Raw genomic sequence first — 17,677 nt, 5'->3', positions numbered from 1 at the left:
CATAAGGAACACTGGATGTGCGACAGTGAAAATATGAAATATAAACACAATTGGATGAATTCCGAAATAAAACAAATGATAAATTGTAAAGAAAAACTATATAAAACTCATAGGCATGACATTAATAATTTACAGAAATATAGAGTATAAAAAATTTAATACCTTGCTGAAACAAAAAATCAAATTTGTCAAAGAAAGATATTTTTAAAATGAATTTCTTAAATGTGGCAAAAACAATAGAAAACAATGGAGAGTAGTGAGCATGATTGTTAAGGGACCTCAGCCACAGATTGTTTTACCAGAATCCCTAAATGATGTTAAATTGGCTGAGGATTTTAATGGTTTTTTCATCAACACAGTTGAAAACATTTCGCCCGATCTCATCTAGATGTACATATGCATCATATTACACATTCTGAAAGAGATTCAATGGTATTCAGCCCAATAAATGAAAAACATTTACAAATAGAAATAAATAGTATAGATAATAATAATAAAGCATGTGGTTATGATCATATTACTGTGAAGATGTTAAAAATAGTGTATAAATATCATTCTAAATTCTTATTCTACATTGTAAACACTTTCATATTAGAAGGGAAATTTGTAGAAAAATAAAAATGCGCAATTATGTGTGTGTGTGTGTGTGTGTAAAACCCATCTGTAAGACAGGAAATAAAAATAACTTAACAAATTTTTGCCCCATTTCGATTTTGCCCATATTCTCAAAAGTAATCGAATCAGTTGTTAGAAATCAAATTGTCGGTTTTCTTGACAAAAAGTTTTATTTTTCGAGTTTGCAGTTTGGTTTCCGAAATAATATGAATACAGAAATGGCCATTTTGAAATTCTCTGAATATATCTATGCAAAAAATAATAAAAACCTAGCCCTTTTCTTAAACATTAAGAAAGTGTTTGAAAATATCGATCATGATATATTAATGAAAAAATTCTACAATGCAGATTTTTTAGGGGAAAACAAGTTTTTTTGAAAATGGAAAGCAAGCTGTTAAAATAAATACTACAATAAGTGGTTATAAGATAAGAAAAGGAATTCCTCAGGGATCAATTTTAGGACCATTATGTGGACCATATATAATCGATATTCATTCTTTCATGGGAAATTAGTTACATTTGCCGATGATGCTGCATTGAGCATATTAGCTTCAAATAAAAATAAACTCCAGTTAAACGTCATAAAAACAAAATACATAAAATTTAAGCTTCGAAGAAATGACATTGACATTTCATTTCAGATAAGGTATCGCTCTCTAAATTGTATGGATGAGCTCTGCGATTGCCGTCAAATAGAAAAGACTGAAACCTTCAAGTATTTAGGAATAATATTCAGTAGAGATTTGAAATGGAAAAATCATATAGAGAAATTATCAACAATAGAATAAAATATTATAAGAATGTATAATCTCAGAAATATTGTATCAGAAAATTTTTTTAATAACTATTTACAATGCATGGATCTTGCCCACTATTCATTATGGAATTTGTGTATGGAGAGATGATTATGACGATTTTATGATGATTTATGTCCAATTACTAAATTAAAAAGTTTAAATATAATCAGGCTTAATACTCATCATCCATCAAATGTCCAAATAAATGACTACAGATCAAATGTCTATAAAACTTATGTTTATAGACTATTAATGTTTCTATTCAGAAATACAGATTGGTTTAAAATAAGACAAATTCAAAGAAATATCAAAAGTAACGGGACCCAGTTTCAAATAATTCTTCCTTGTAAAACTATAATAAAAAACAATTTATCTATTTAGGACCAGAAATTTACAATACCTTGGATTCACGCATAAAAAATAAAAAATGCCTAAAAAAATATTAAACTCTGATTAAAACATGTGGGAAATACGAATATCATAAATAAAGTTTTAAGACAAACCAATAAACACATACTTAAAAAACTGTGGGGGCAATATATGTGTGTGTGTATGTATAAACCGATGTGTTGCCACGAAAAAACATTTTGGTGTTATTTTCATGGATCTGCCCTGGACGGATATAGGTCCCTTGGGAGATCATACCCTTGTATTCAGTTTGCGTGTAATTTGTGTGTTGTGTTGTTTCTGTGATGTCATTGTATATATTTTATTCATACAAATAAAAGCCTTTAGTCTCTTCCACATATAAAGCCCCAAAGTATGCCACAGTTAATTGTTAGCAGGTAATTTTTTAATATTCAATACTTTCAATAAAATTAAACATGCTAACAAATCAAAATACAACTGATATGTTAGCACAGATGCATGAATAATGAATGAATACAAAAGAAAAAATGTAAAGATACACAATGTAACACATAATTTTTCCTTCTTCAATTCGCACATCCCTGTCATTTCTTTGAAATGATTAAACTTTTTTTTGAGGAAGTGGTTTGGTGAAGAAGTCAGCAGCTTGTTCTTGAGTCGAACAGTTACGCTCATCTAGCTGTTCTTTCTGGTGCAGTTCTCAAATAAACTTGTATCTTACATCAATGTGCTTGGTGCTGCAGTGAAATTCTGGATTTTTTATGAGTTTGATGGCACTATTGTTGTCAACCTGTAGTAAAGGGATACCACTTAAAATCCCAAGTTCTTGAAACAGATAATGAAGCCATACCATTTCTTTTGCAGATTGACTCACAAACTCAGCCTCAGTTAGAACAAGGCATTTTTGACATTGACTTTCCCCATATTATTACTGCTGCACAAAATCACCTGAAGTTGATCTTGACACAGTATCCCCCTACATAATTTGAATCATTAAATCCTTCAAAAGCACCAGGTTTGGAATCAGATGAGTACAAAATACCCCAATGCCCAATTCACAGTACCCTTTAGGTATTTCACCGAGAAAGCACACCAACTGTATAAGCTATATCAGGTCAAGTGACCATAGTCAGAAACATGAGGCTCCCAATAGCTTCTCTGTAAGGAACATCAAGGGCTGGAGCAGTAGACATCTCTGCTGTTAAAGAACACTTTTCAATAGGCATGCCAACTGGATTTGTACCTGTCATATTGAAATTGGCTAAAATTCATCTACAATGAGACTCCTGGTTAATGAGAATTGATTCATCATCTAAATAATCTATTTGCATACCCAAAAAGTACTTGGCATTTCCTATAACAGTTGTGAATTCAGATTTGAAATGATCAAGAAATACATTCAGCATTTCTAAGTTCTTGGAAAATATCAGTCCATCATCCACATAAAGGATAGGAAAAAAGGTTTTCTCTGCATTAACAAACTAACATGGATCTGAATTCAAATATTTTAAGCCATAATTTCCTAGAAATTTGCAAAATTTTTCATTCCAGCAGCTGGGGAATTGTTTCCGTCCATAGATGCTCTTCATCAATTCACAGACTTGATTTGAACCATTCTCAAAACAGTCTGGCTGGTTCCTATAGATTTCTTTTAGTTCTCTATGAAGAAATGTGGTTGATGTCAAACTGAGCAATCTTTAATTTCTTCTTAGCAGCCATGCTTAATGTTCTCACAGTATCCCAGCGGACAATTGGACTGAATGTTTCAGTGTAATCTACACCAGGTACCTGTCCAAAAACCTTTAGCGACCAGACGTGCCTTATATCTTGTCACTGCACCATCTGCAATTTTCGTTGCTTTGAACACCCATTGACTTCCTATGGCTTTTCTATCACTTGGCGAGTCTACAAGCTCCCATGTCTTGTTTTCAATTAGAGAATTTGTCTCTTCTTGTGTAAAGCAGCTTGCCAATAACTAGAATCCTTGGATGACATTGGTTCTGTGTAAGTGACTGGTTCTTCACATTCTGCCAGAGTGACATAATCATCAAACTTGAATGGTTTTTTCAGCTTCAACCTGTTTCGTAAGTATTAGTCACTGATTGTGATTCAACTTGCATGAAACATCTGTGTCTTCTGAATCTTTTTCAACAAACTCTGGATTGTTGATGAAAATCTGCTTACCTGTGACTTCATTCTTGAAGACAACGTCCCTTGAAAGCACTGTTTCTTCCTTACTGGGTATCCATACCCTGTAGCCATCTTTATCCCCACAATACCCAACAAATTATCCTTTCTGAGCTTTCTTATCAAACTTTTTCTTTTCTGTTTTGGCACATGTACAAAACATTCAGCACTAAACACACGTAAATGACTGAATGGTAACTCCTTGTTATACCATAGTTCATAAGGATATTTTTCCTCAACACTACTCTGTCCTGTTCTGTTGATAACATAGGCTGCAGTATTAACAACTTCCACAAGAGTTTGATTTTTCCTCTGAATTGCTCCATTTTTCTCTGGTGTGTGTTCAGCAGCCAAATAGGGATTTTTCATTGAACCAATAAATTTGTTTTATTGTTGATATTTGACACTCATGAGCAACTCTTAGAATTCAAGATGGCGGCCATCCCTGAATTAAATATTTAGGTTCTATGAAAATTTATACTTATTTTGTCATAAAAAGCTTTTCTTCTTATATTTATCGCTAATTCTAGTTGAAATTACTCAAATAGTAGATATTTTTGTATGTAAAAAAATTCAACTTAGTGAAAGTGGCCATTTGAACATATAGTTTTATTAAATTTATGAAAAATTTGCTAAAAAATAAAATTATTTTTTGTTCGTTTTTTCATTTTACATCTCGTAACAGATATTTTATTTAATTATTATTAAAAACATACATTTATGCAAGTATTCCATTCAATAAAATATGAAATTAGTAGTTTCACATAAAAGGTACATTCACAAGTAAAATATGGTAGTTCAGTTACATTTTCAATGATATCTTACTAAGTGAAGACGGATGTTTGTTAATTGAAATTTAAATCAATTCCATGTGCTCATCGCCCTCATACCCTCATATTCTTTTTGTGGTTGGTTATTTTTATTTAAACAGCAATTATATGTGCACAATGGCTGTACATGATAAACACAACTAAACATGATAAACATAACTCAAAACACTGTACAAGATAAACCTATGTTCATGCAACCACATTTTTGTGTACTACATGATGTTTCGCTATCACAGAAGCATTTAATTAACCTCAAGATCTCACTTGGAGCTAGTGCAACATTATTTGGCACACCAATGGGTAGAAGTACTTAAGAAACACTGTTTTTGTAGTATCCAAATTGTTCAGGATCTATGGCAGGATGTGTACCCAAAGCGTTCTTCCAGATGATGGTTTGAAGGAGTCCTCTTTTTCAAATTCTGCAGTAAAGCTATTAGTGGGTGGCAGTGAACAGTCATGGAGGTTGCGAAGAGCTATTTCTTCCCATTTTAGTCGACCAAACATAGGCGATTCCATGTACATTAGGATGGTTATACCTTCTTTTAAATAGTGGTCTAGAAGCAAAAAAAAAACATCAGTGTCATCAGAAATTACAGTCACCTGACTATCTCCTTTTTCTGTGTTCCTAGTTTACATGCTTGTTGAAGAGTTATAACATCTGCGCCTCTTCATGCAGTGTTGCTAAATCTTGCCATTTTAAAACACTTAAACCACATATTTCATTTGAGATTTGGTCTTGCCCTGTAGCCACTAGCTTGCTAATTCTAGTATAAGATTCTAGCAAGGCCGTAGCGAAGGGGTGACTAGGGGATCTGCCTCCCCCCCTCAAAATGTAAGAAAATGACCAAAAAGGGGAAAAAGATGGCCAAATCTATTGTTTTATCACTTTGGTCCCCCCCTGAATGAAATTTCTTTTTACGGGCCTGGGTTCTAGATATTCCTTATTGTGTTCAAAGTTGCTGCAGGTAAGATCTATCAATTGTTTCTTATTTTCTGTGACTGTAAGTGAAACTTTTTGTGATGGAAGTGGAGATACCAATGATAGCTGGTAAATTCTGCTAACCCCTGCTTCTCTCTTGTCTTGCAACAGCTTTGGTGCTTAAAGTGTAATACTGATCAAAAATCAAGTATACTTCACCTAACTGTAGTTTGGCTATGAGTGCATATTTGGAGCAAGATATTTAGTCACTTACAGTACTTTTATCAAGCCAAGGAATAGCCCATAGTAAGGCTGATCTATCAATTACAAAGGAGACGATCTGATGTCACCGTTCGGGAGGATACATATTCTTTCAGGGATGTTTTCAGTTTTGATTTTTTTTTACAAATCCTCATTCCACCAAAATAGTCAAACAAAGCTGTTGGAACTGGTGGTAGTGCATGAGACAGAACTTCTCCACATTTATATAATGAGAGCTTGCTTGCAGACCAATTACACAAGAGTAAATTATTTGGGTGTTGCATAATACCACTGGCTGCCAGTGTATCAGCAACTTGTGGTCCATTCCATTGAAAATTTTAAGCACTTCAATCATATCCCCCCAACACTACTTTCATCTGTCATGCTGTGGTCACTTCCAATTTGGTTGGGAGTAGCTTGCCGAGTTTCCTAATTATGCACTTTAGATTTCATCACCGAATTTGCTGATCAAATCTATCAATAAAAATTGAAAAAATGTGGGACTTCTAAGGCTCTACACCGAAGCTATGGAAAGAGATATAATATTTCTTCCTTGGAGTGTATATACAGAGTGTGTCCACTCTTGTTATCCAGTGGCTATTTCCTGAACCATTGGTTTTAGAGACAACTTTCAATTAGAATGAAATGTTTCAAATGATGTCGCCCATCATCTTGAATGCTGTTCAAATGTAAAAAAAGGTAGTAAAAAGTTTCAAAATATATATTTTTAAGTGGTTTCCCATCCTGTAACTTCCATTTATAAAGTTGTCGCCTTGTCTTGATTTCTTGAATATGTTCACATTGCAGAAACACAGATGTTAGGGGATATGATCAAAATGTTTAAAATTTTTAACGGAATGGATAGCGTTTTTTCTGTGTAAAGCCCACACTATTATATTTTCCTGAAGAATAGAAAATACCCAGTGAAATTTAAAAAAAATTGGTATATATCTTACAGTTGCAAGATTTCACCATTATACAAGGTGAGGGTATATGACTGAAAACCTAATGAGATATTTTTAAGATATAAACCATTTTCCCCGCCCATTTTTTTAATATATATATATATAAAAGTAACATTTTCTTGGATAACCTGTGGGTTACACACAAGAAGTCACGGTAAGTTATATGATTACTACCTCTGCTCCAGGACCCCATTTCCTGAATAGAACTTTCCTGGTTATGACCTTTGACAGATCCCCAGGTCAGGATTTTTTTATGATCCTCTCTCTCTAGTAAATTTATATACTGGAAAAACAAAAGATCAATATTTATTACTAGAACTCAGAGATCTCTTCCAGCATCACCACCCATGTTGAGGACATGCACTTTTGGTGTGACAAGTTATCACCATCTTTTTAAAACAACAAAAGACAAAGCATCAAGTTCCTCAGTTATTTTCTTGTAACTTTTACTTTTTTTAATGTTTTATTATCAATTAAATTATATGTTAGTGCAAGTATGCACCAGTTCCTAATGGCTAATTTGTCTTATGTGATTAAAATTAAGTTTATTTCAAAATAAAGAGCTATTTTAAATGCTTCAGTAGCTCCGTTCATTATGATCAGCCCATAAATGAATCATTATGATTAATTTATGATTAGCTGCTTTTACAAATTTTTTTGTCCAGTGAATATCTACAAAAAAGGGGTTTTTTTTATGTATAGCTTGGTTAGGCTTATCTACTATAATTTCGAAAGTTTAAATATACTGCACTGTGCTTTGGTGAAATATTAGTTCAATCCCCATCATGGAAAAAATTTGTCTTTTTTTTGTTTCTGAGACCTGTACCCGCAAATTCTTATTAAAAAAGTAAAATTTTATTTACTTTCAGATGCATCAACATCAGAACCTTTGGATATGGCCATGAAAAATACTGGTGTACTTCTAAAACGCTTGAGAGCTTTGATGAAAAATGTACATTATGTTGAAGAACCTTTGCAAGCTTATATCATTCCCTCAACTGATGCTCATCAGGTAAAGTGATTCTCATTGTACAGGGTGATCAGTGAATAAGCCCTTATTTCAAAATTAAATATCTCTACAACAAAGATCAATAGAATTATGCGGTAAATGGTACATTTATTAGCAAAACTGTAAGAATGTTGTACAGAAATTTCAAAAATTTAGTTTTTTTTTAATTTTTTAAAATTAAAAAAAAAAACAAAACTGGAGATTTTGGGGTTCCGAAAATCTTCATTTGTGTGAAGAGAAACCACTGCATTTGCCTAAAGTTACTGTATGGGCTGCGGTATGCGCCATGTGTGCTGACAAATTGTTCCAAAATTGTAACGTAACGTTCAGTAGTAATCGTTTCTCGCACGAAGAAGGGGCCGATAATGCCTCTGGCGCATACCGCAGCCCATGCAGTAACTTCAGGCAAATGCAGTGGTTTCTCTTCACACAAATGAGGATTTTCGGAACCCCAAAATCTCCAGTTTTGTTTTTTTTTTAAATTTTAAAAAATTTAAAAAAAAACTAAATTTTTGAAATTTCTGTACAACATTCTTACAGTTTTGCTAATAAATGAACCATTTACCACATAATTCTATTGATCTTTGTTGTAGAGATATTTAATTTTGAAATAAGGGCTTATTCGCTGATCACCCTGTATGTTAGCTTTTGATAATTTCGATTGTATTATTCATTATTAGGGATACGTAAATTTCACAAAAAAAATTCAAAATTTCGCGAAAAATTTTTTTTTAAATCAAATTTCGCATTTATTCGCAAAAAAAAAAAAAAATCAGATCAGAAATTTCACATTTATTCAAAATAACGAATTCCAAATGAAAAATTTCACTTTTATTCACGCATACACACACAAAAACAACTTGAATAAATGAAACGGTTTAAATCAAAAATTTTGCATTTAAAAAAATATATATCTCTCTATTTTCTATTAATTTAACCTTATTTTTCAAATGCTTTTTATAGCATCATTTTCCGAAATTCAAAAAAGTTGCATATATGGTCGGGTACACTTATAACATAACCGGTGGATAAAAAATGTGGTTGTGAAATCCTTAAAATTTGGCCCATTCACGTTTATGCCTTTTTATCTCTGTTCAAACATACCCTGCTTAAAACATACACTGGGGATATAACAAACCAAAAAAAAATTGGGCTTAACCCAAAAAATAATCCATATATAACACTGCAAAAAAAAACAGGAAAATATAGTCGGGTGATATATATATATATATATATCTGAGACCTAAGTTTTTTCAATAAACGCAAAAATACATGGATGGAATAGTTACACTTCCTAACCAACAGATAGCACTGAATATTATAATTGGCAAACTTTAGCGCCACCTGTCGATAATAAACGTAACTATTTTGGCAATAAAATTTTTGACATTTAGTAAAATTCGGTCTTGCTGTGCAGAACTGTATCGTCTATGCTTTTCGAATTATGGAATTTTTACTTGTTTTTATAACTTAACGATCTTTTTATTGGTGGTCTCAATTCAAGTTGAAATTGGTGGAGTACTGGTGGCTAATTCGAGTGTATTGGTGGTGAATTCTGAACATCACTGATTGGTGAATTCATGAACATCAGTGGGATTACTTTTTCTGTATTTTTTAATTGTGTAATACTATCAACTTCAAAGGGAAAAACCATTAGCATAAACTCAAAAAAATCATTAGCATAAACTCAAAAAAATCATTAGCATAAACTCAAAAAAAAACCATTAGCATAAACTCAAAAAAATCATTAGCATAAACTCAAAAAAATCATTAGCATAAACTCAAAAAAATCATTAGCATAAACTCAAAAAAATCATTAGCATAAACTCAAAAAAATCATTAACATTTCAAAAAATATCTGCATGTTACAAATACAACGCCACAACAGGCAAAATGCCCAACGAGGTGGCTGAGAAAAAGATGCCCATAAAAATATGGATGTCATATATTTAAAAAATACAACAACCCAATTAAAAATGCAATTAATAAAAATTATAAACAATATAATTTTTATTATATTTTATTATAATATACACGTGATAAAAGATTATACAATGCCCATAAAGGATACTTATGGTTGTCTTATTCTAAGTACGTATAGCTTCTCGATGTACCCCAACATGTTTATCGTATTTCTTTTTAAACGTGTCAATTGTGTTACAATTTACTACCTCCGGGGGTAAGCTTTTCCATTTATTAACAACCCTATTAGAGAAAAATTCCCTGCGACACCATAACCTTGCATTGTCCCTTACCAATCGATACTGGTGTCCCCTTATAAAAGCAACATTGTTCGCCTGTAGGCCACTTCAAAATAGGGTCCCTCAATTAGGGACGCCCTGTACTTAGAGACGGGGGCAAGGTTGAGCAGGTGTTGCCCAAGGTGGGAAATTTGAGGAATAAATGGTCGAGAAAAAATTAGACTATAGAATGAGAGAAGGGCAGAAACCATAAATCCACGTCCGATTACATCAAAAATAATATTAAAAAAACATAATTCAGAGGAGGATTTCGGTATAGAAGAGCATAGCTTAAACTTGGAAGCACATTTCAAACTTGCAAACCCTGATCTCTGCAAAAACATATAAAAAACTTGTATACAACTAAGCATGCAAAAACAAGCATGCAAATGCAAGGTTGAATCAAGTACCAACTCAGATACTATATTTAGACATAACTGCGCTCAAATGAAGAGGATGCTTATCATGATAATCATTCACCACTGAAATTCATTTAAATCCCAGCCTCAGTTTGCATCCTCTTAACACAGCTGACGTAAATAATACTTACTTGTTGTTGTATATTATCTCGTTTTTTAAATAAATTTCCAAAATTTTCAGATACCAATCAAAAACTATATTCATGCTACATTATATTTCAATTATGTGAGGCATAAGCTTATTTTTTCCACGAAAATCTCAATAATGCATATATGTCATTGCTACGTAATCTAATTTCAACACCTCCCTTATAACATACACATCGGTTATTACATACACTTCTCGAATCACCTAGGGGCTATGTATAACCAAACTCGACTGTATTTACATCTAACACAACATCAAAGGGAAAAGAAGTGATGCTTGTGGTTTCCCTTTCAAGCACGCTCACAAGTACTGAGCAAAATTACTTCTCACTTCAAAAAGTGTAAATTATCTAGATTTCGCGAAAAAGTAGTAAAAAAATCAAATTTCAATATTTTTCGTCAAAGTTGGCGAATTTTGCAATTATCGCTGTTATTTCGTAAATATGAAATTTACATATCCCTATTCATTATGTAGTTGATTTGATTTATCATAAAAAAATAATTTATTTCACTGATTTGGTGAATTTATAAATTATAGTATTTGAAATCATTTCATAAAAATTAATTGCTGATTGCAGTCTACAAATGTACTAGAGGTTTTCAGATAGAAACAATTCACCTTGTCAGTGACATAAAAAATGGTATTGTTCCTGGCAACTGAGTAGCTATTATACCAGACATCTTCAACCCAATGCCTACAATCTAATAGAGACATCACAATAACTTTTTCTTTCAAGATGGATAATGTCCTGGTTGATCCATGGGTTGAAGAGACATTTTGAAGAGGTACATTTGGTAGGAACAGTGGCTTTGCATTTTTCAATTACAGCTTTGAATTTACTTCAGAGAAGTTGCATATCATTAGAGGAATATGATGAGAGGAAATCAGGAAAATGAGTATGAAGGATATTTTGCATGGGGGGGGGGGGAAGTAGTTGGCTTTGTTAAAATTGAGTTTTGGAATAAAAGAAATAATGATGTGATGAAAGAAATTAATATGATAGAAGAGAAGTCTAAAAAAAGAATGTTGTGGTCAAAACAGCCATCAAAACCAGAGAAATGAAAGACCAAGATATTTTATTTGGTCAAAAAGCTATGATGATGTGAAACAGCTATTAGGTTAAAAGTAGAGAGTGAGTGGTTGGATATTCTAGTAGATTCCAAGATGGTTTGGACGAAGTTAAATTTAGGGAAAATGTCTAGAACTCTATTGTTGATGCTGTGGTTTCCAGAGAGGACTGCATTTTGTGCCAGTCTTCTATTCCAGGTAGATTCCAATCACTGGCTATAATTAAAAATGGTGAATTAAAAAAATCCATCCAGAATTTTTTCAAGTTCTACGATAAAGTGAAGGTATCGGAGGCACGGAGTATGTAAAGGAAAAAAAATGCAATAGAAGTGCAGTTGGGATGATGCCATTTGGCACCAACAATTTCAAGATTGGATTCAACAGGAATTTCAATAAGGGGGATACAGCAGTTAAAAACAAGCCCCCTCCCCTACAGGTATTTCTATCTTTATAAAAGGCAGTGATATTTGGTGTTGCTGACTGTATTACCATGTAACCATGTTTCAGTAACAGCTGGAAAATTGGGATTACGGGCTAGCAGGATGGATTTGAAAGAATTAATTTTATTGATTAAACTTACAGGGTGATTATAAAAAAACTATCCCGACATATGGGCCCCTAACTATCATACCATTCACAGAAACTGAATGAAATTTTGGCATAAGGTATTTTGATGTATGCGCTCAAGAATGATATGGAAAACAACAGTGTCAATCTAACAGTTACGGTTACAGTGAGAAAATTTCGAAAATATCAAATGGCAACACCAAGTTTTTTTGTATTGGAATGCGATCTCCATTGTGAAAAACCCTAAATAGCATTCAACGGCAACTGTAGCATGAAAATCACCGGCGGTAGATAGGCTAAAAATGAGGACAACCAATAAGGACAGAGAAGCAGCATAAAATAAAACATTTTATTGTGTTTTTTCCACATGACCTTGTGGAGGACTAATCAGGCTGGGATCTCAGCCGAAGAAACGGTGTGACGAATGAAACGAACATTAATGCTCTGGTGCACGACAAAGTCCTTTTTACTTTTTCCTTGCTTAGCTCCGGGGATTTTCATGCTACAGGTGCCATTCCAACGCTATTTAGTGTTTTTCAGTATGGAGATCGCATTCCAATACAAAAAACTTGGTGTTGCTATTTGATATTTTCGAAATTTTCTCACTGTAACTGTAACTGTTAGAGTGACACTGTTGTTTTCCATATCATTCTTGAGCGCATACCTCAAAATACCTTATGCCAAAATTTCATTCAGTTTCTGTGAATGGTATGATAGTTAGGGGCCCATATGTCGGGATAGTTTTTTTATAATCACCCCGTATATTAATAGTTCTAATTTTGAAGGGATTTTTTTTAAGTGCTACATGGGTATTTAAGGGGAGACAGTTTGGAGGGTAAAGGATAATGAATTAAGGCTGAGGAAAGTCAGAAAGGGAAGTAATACTGGAATGGATTTGGGAAATCGGGTTAATGTCATTAATGTTAGGATCCCAAATGTATTTGATGTTTTTGACAAGGGCCAAGTTATGAAAAAGTTTAACTTTAATACCGCTATCACAAAATTCTGGGAAGCCCTCCAAAAATTTGCCCATGCAGTCTGTATGTCTGGTGAGAAATCCTCAAAGACTGTAATACAACTGTTTTGTAATATTAATGTGTTTTTAAGAATTTCTGTTTCAATTTTAAATTTATTGAATTTAATTATTGAAAGTCTGGGACCAGGATTTCTTTTAGAGCCAATTCTGTGGCAACAGTTAATATTGGAGATGGAAATTTCAATATTCAATAGATTAGAGCAGTATTTAATTATTTTCGATTCAAGAACCGAGGTGTATTCAAAGTCAGAGGCTTCTCCCAAGATGCCACGAAAAATTAAGCTGGCCTGACAAGAGTAGTCCTCTAGGTCGATTGCAAATACAAGGCCACGGCAGGTAAAATGCCCAACGAGGTGGCTGAGACAAAGATGCCCATAAAAATATGGATGTCATATATTTCAAAAATATGCAACCCAATTAAAAATGCAATTAGCAAAAAATTGTAAACAATATATACACATGATAAAATATTATACAATGCCCATAAAGAATACTTATGGTCGTCTTATTCTAAATATGGATAGCTTCTCGATTTACCCCAACATGTTTATCATATTTCTTTTTTAACGTGTCAGTTGTGTTACAATTTACTACCTCGGGGGGTAAGCTATTCCATTTATTAACAACCCTATAATTCCCTGCGACACCATAGCCTTGCATTGTCCCTCACCAATCGATACTGGTGTCCCCTTGTAAAAGCAGTCGATTGGTGGTGTACTAGAAGTTCATGGTCCATCCTATCCATCCCATTGAAAATTTTGAACAATTCGATCATATCTCCTCGATTTCTGCGTTCATCCAATGTAAACATATTCAAAAAATGAAGTCTCTCTTCATAACTCCAACCCGTGTGCCAATAAGGACACGCGTAGCTCTTCTCTGCACTCCTTCAACCAAGTCTATGTCCCTCTGTATGTATGGTCTCCAAAACCTTACAGCATACTCCAGTCCAGGACGAACTAAGCCTCGAAAAAGCGGAAGAATGAGGTTAGGAGAACGCGAAAAGACGTTTTTAGAAATGAGACCAAGCATTCTATTCCCTTTTTTTACCACCGCTGAACAATGTTCAGAAAACCTAAGCCGCTCGTCAATGAGAATTCCCAAATCGGTGACCCTATTTGCATCCGGGATAGTGACACCATTCAACACGTAAGAGACCCGTGGGTTCTTCGAACCAAAACCATGCACTTATCAACGCTAAACGTCATGCTCCATTCATTTGCCCATGCTGCAATCCTGTTTAGGTTGGTCTGGAGAAACTCCCTATCGTTTTGATTCCTAATTACCCCCATTAGTTTCACATCATCTGCGAATTTGCTAGTAATCCCATCGATACCCTGATCGAGTTTATCGATAAAAAGTGAAAAAAGTATGGGGCCAAGGACATCTCCTTAAGGAACTCCACTTGCGACGTCTGTCCAACCAGAGAATTCCCCATTCACCATAACTCGTTGCGACCTATCTCTTAACCACGATTCTGTCCAATTCAGCAAGTTGCCCCCAATTCCAATCTCGTGTAAACTCTTCAAAAGTTTACCGTGTTGGGCACAATCGAATGCCTTCTGGAAATAAAGGTAAACAACATCTAAATTTTTGCCCTTACCTAAAGCCTTCGTCACGTGTTCATAGAAGCAAAGCAGGTTACAAATTGTTTTTTCGGGTTCGAAGACCGTCGTCCGTTTGAGTTTGTTCTCAACGTTTCACCAACACTAGTGGTTGGCATCATCAGGAGAATTGATAAACTGGATCAAAGTCAAGTTTTCCGGAGTCTCAGGTTGTATTTATGGACATAAGTGGCTTGAACTACACTATTGTTTTGCGATTGGTCAGTTGATTCTATGGCTGGCAGCGTATTGTAAACAGTTGTTATGCTGGTAGAACCTGATTGGCCGAGAGATGTGGAGTTATCTGATTGGCTGTTGTCATCATTCTGTTGCTGGACCTTGAAGGGGAAGGTTCTTGTTCTTCTGAGAGCTGGTGTCCAGGATCTGCTCAATTTCAAAGTTTCTTCTCTTCTATTATAGCTGTTTTTGTGCTTGTATATTTCAATAGCCTCTCTGTAGATTCGTGGGAAGAAGTGGTCAACATTAGCTATTACCTGTGTTTTGTTGAACTGTACACTGTGGTTGTCGTAAAGCGCATGCTCTGCCACCGCCGACTTTTCTGTTTGGCCCATTCTGCAGCATCGTTCGTGCTCTTTTATTCTCGTGGCCACAGATCTTTTTGTGGTTCCAATATATACCTGACCACAGGTGCACTGTATTCGGTAGATCCCCGGTGTTGATAGAGGGTCACGGTGGTCTTTTGCTGATCGCAGCATTTCACATATTTTTCTGGTTGGTTTTAAAATGGTCTTTATACGATGTTTTTTCATGACCTTGCTGATTCTTGCCGTCACTCCAGGGATAAAAGGCAGCACAGCTTTTCCAATTGATTGTGACTGCTAATTTTTCGTTGGTGATAAGAATATGTGAAATGCTGCGATCAGCAAAAGACCACCGTGACCCTCTATCAACACCGGGGATCTACCGAATACCGTGCACCTGTGGTCAGGTATATATTGGAACCACAAAAAGATCTGTGGCCACGAGAATAAAAGAGCACGAACGATGCTGCAGAATGGGCCAAACAGAAAAGTCGGCGGTGGCAGAGCATGCGCTTTACGACAACCACAGTGTACAGTTCAACAAAACACAGGTAATAGCTAATGTTGACCACTTCTTCCCACGAATCTACAGAGAGGCTATTGAAATATACAAGCACAAAAACAGCTATAATAGAAGAGAAGAAACTTTGAAATTGAGCAGATCCTGGACACCAGCTCTCAGAAGAACAAGAACCTTCCCCTTCAAGGTCCAGCAACAGAATGATGACAACAGCCAATCAGATAACTCCACATCTCTCGGCCAATCAGGTTCTACCAGCATAACAACTGTTTACAATACGCTGCCAGCCATAGAATCAACTGACCAATCGCAAAACAATAGTGTAGTTCAAGCCACTTATGTCCATAAATACAACCTGAGACTCCGGAAAACTTGACTTTGATCCAGTTTATCAATTCTCCTGATGATGCCAACCACTAGTGTTGGGGAAACGTTGAGAACAAACTCAAACGGACGACGGTCTTCGAACCCGAAAAAACAATTTGTATCAAATGATGGCCACGAAAACCTTATAGACTATTTACAAAGCAGGTTAGTTACAAAGAACTTTACAACATAGTTGTAAAGTTTAAAATTTAAGATACAGAATGTATCAAATGTGAAAATGTGACTAACCTGAGACAGACTGTAGGAAGACAATTATATATGAACTAAAAAACACCTTCTGTTTGGGAAAACAGGTTCCAGGTGGCAGTAGATAGCAGGGAATTTTGATTGTGTCGAGGTTCTCCAGCCTGCATGCAATCGAGAATGATGATGTAGTACAAGGCTTGAATTGGGTTGAGAGAGAAAGAAACCCATATGTTGGGGATTCTGCAGCGCTTTTTCAGACAACAGTAAAAAAAATGCATGGAATCATATGTGTGGAACAGAAAGAAAATCTGTAGTTACAATATAAAATAGGTTTAAATATTGTGTGAATTGTAAACCCATCAATCACACATCCATGGGTATGCAGTTATTTAATAAAATTGGGAGTTTAATTTAATGGGAAAAGTTCTTGTTTTGAATGAGATTCAGACAGTTGTGTGAGCATCATGAACAGAAATGATTACAGATTCTCAAAACTAGATCATCCATTACTGAAAACAATATATTTTTCAGAAGTTACACCGGTTAAATTTTCAAACCTATCAGATATGTCAGTGATTGTATGGTATAATAAAATAAATCCAGTGAAGAAGAATTTCTATGTTGTCAATTTGAAGAGAGAACCTATTCTTGGTCAAAATTGAATGCACAAATTGGATATCAACATAAATAACATTCATGATTCCACTAAAGTGAAGCATGTTCCTATGGGTACTGTAAAAACATCTGTTTCCACTACTATCAATGAATATTCAGATCATTTTGAGCAGACAGCAGGCAAGATTCCAGATTATACATGCTCACTAAAATTACAAAAAGATGACAAACCTGTGTGTTAAACCACGTCCAGTACCATATGCGAGAAAAATTTGACAAAAAACTGGATAACTTGTGTGATCAAAGGATCATAGAAGAAGGGGATCATTCAGAATGTTGAAGTACTGATTGCAAGGTGACTGTAAAAAATCAACTTCATGACATCATACATCC

At 34.5% G+C, this 17,677-nt stretch overlaps 1 protein-coding gene across 4 annotated transcripts in view; it reads left to right on the top strand.

Moving 5' to 3' along the window:
• The window catches only part of LOC149084792 (xaa-Pro aminopeptidase 1-like), a 537,471-nt gene that overhangs the window by 109,095 nt on the left and 410,699 nt on the right, over positions 1-17,677 (top strand). For all 4 annotated transcript variants that reach the window (XM_089232535.1, XM_089232536.1, XM_089232537.1 and 1 more), the window contains one exon: positions 7,813-7,955. In XM_089232535.1, the coding sequence (XP_089088661.1) occupies positions 7,813-7,955 (143 nt within the window). The remainder of the gene's footprint in view (positions 1-7,812; positions 7,956-17,677) is intronic.

Source organism: Pholcus phalangioides, unplaced genomic scaffold, assembly GCF_987345545.1.
Source record: "Pholcus phalangioides strain wild (caught in Gottingen) unplaced genomic scaffold, Ppha-v1.0 ptg000007l_1, whole genome shotgun sequence".
In the NCBI taxonomy this organism is placed as follows: Eukaryota; Metazoa; Arthropoda; class Arachnida; order Araneae; family Pholcidae; genus Pholcus; species Pholcus phalangioides.
The sequence above is the reverse complement of the archived record's forward strand: the minus strand, read 5'-3'. Positions and strand labels throughout refer to the sequence as shown.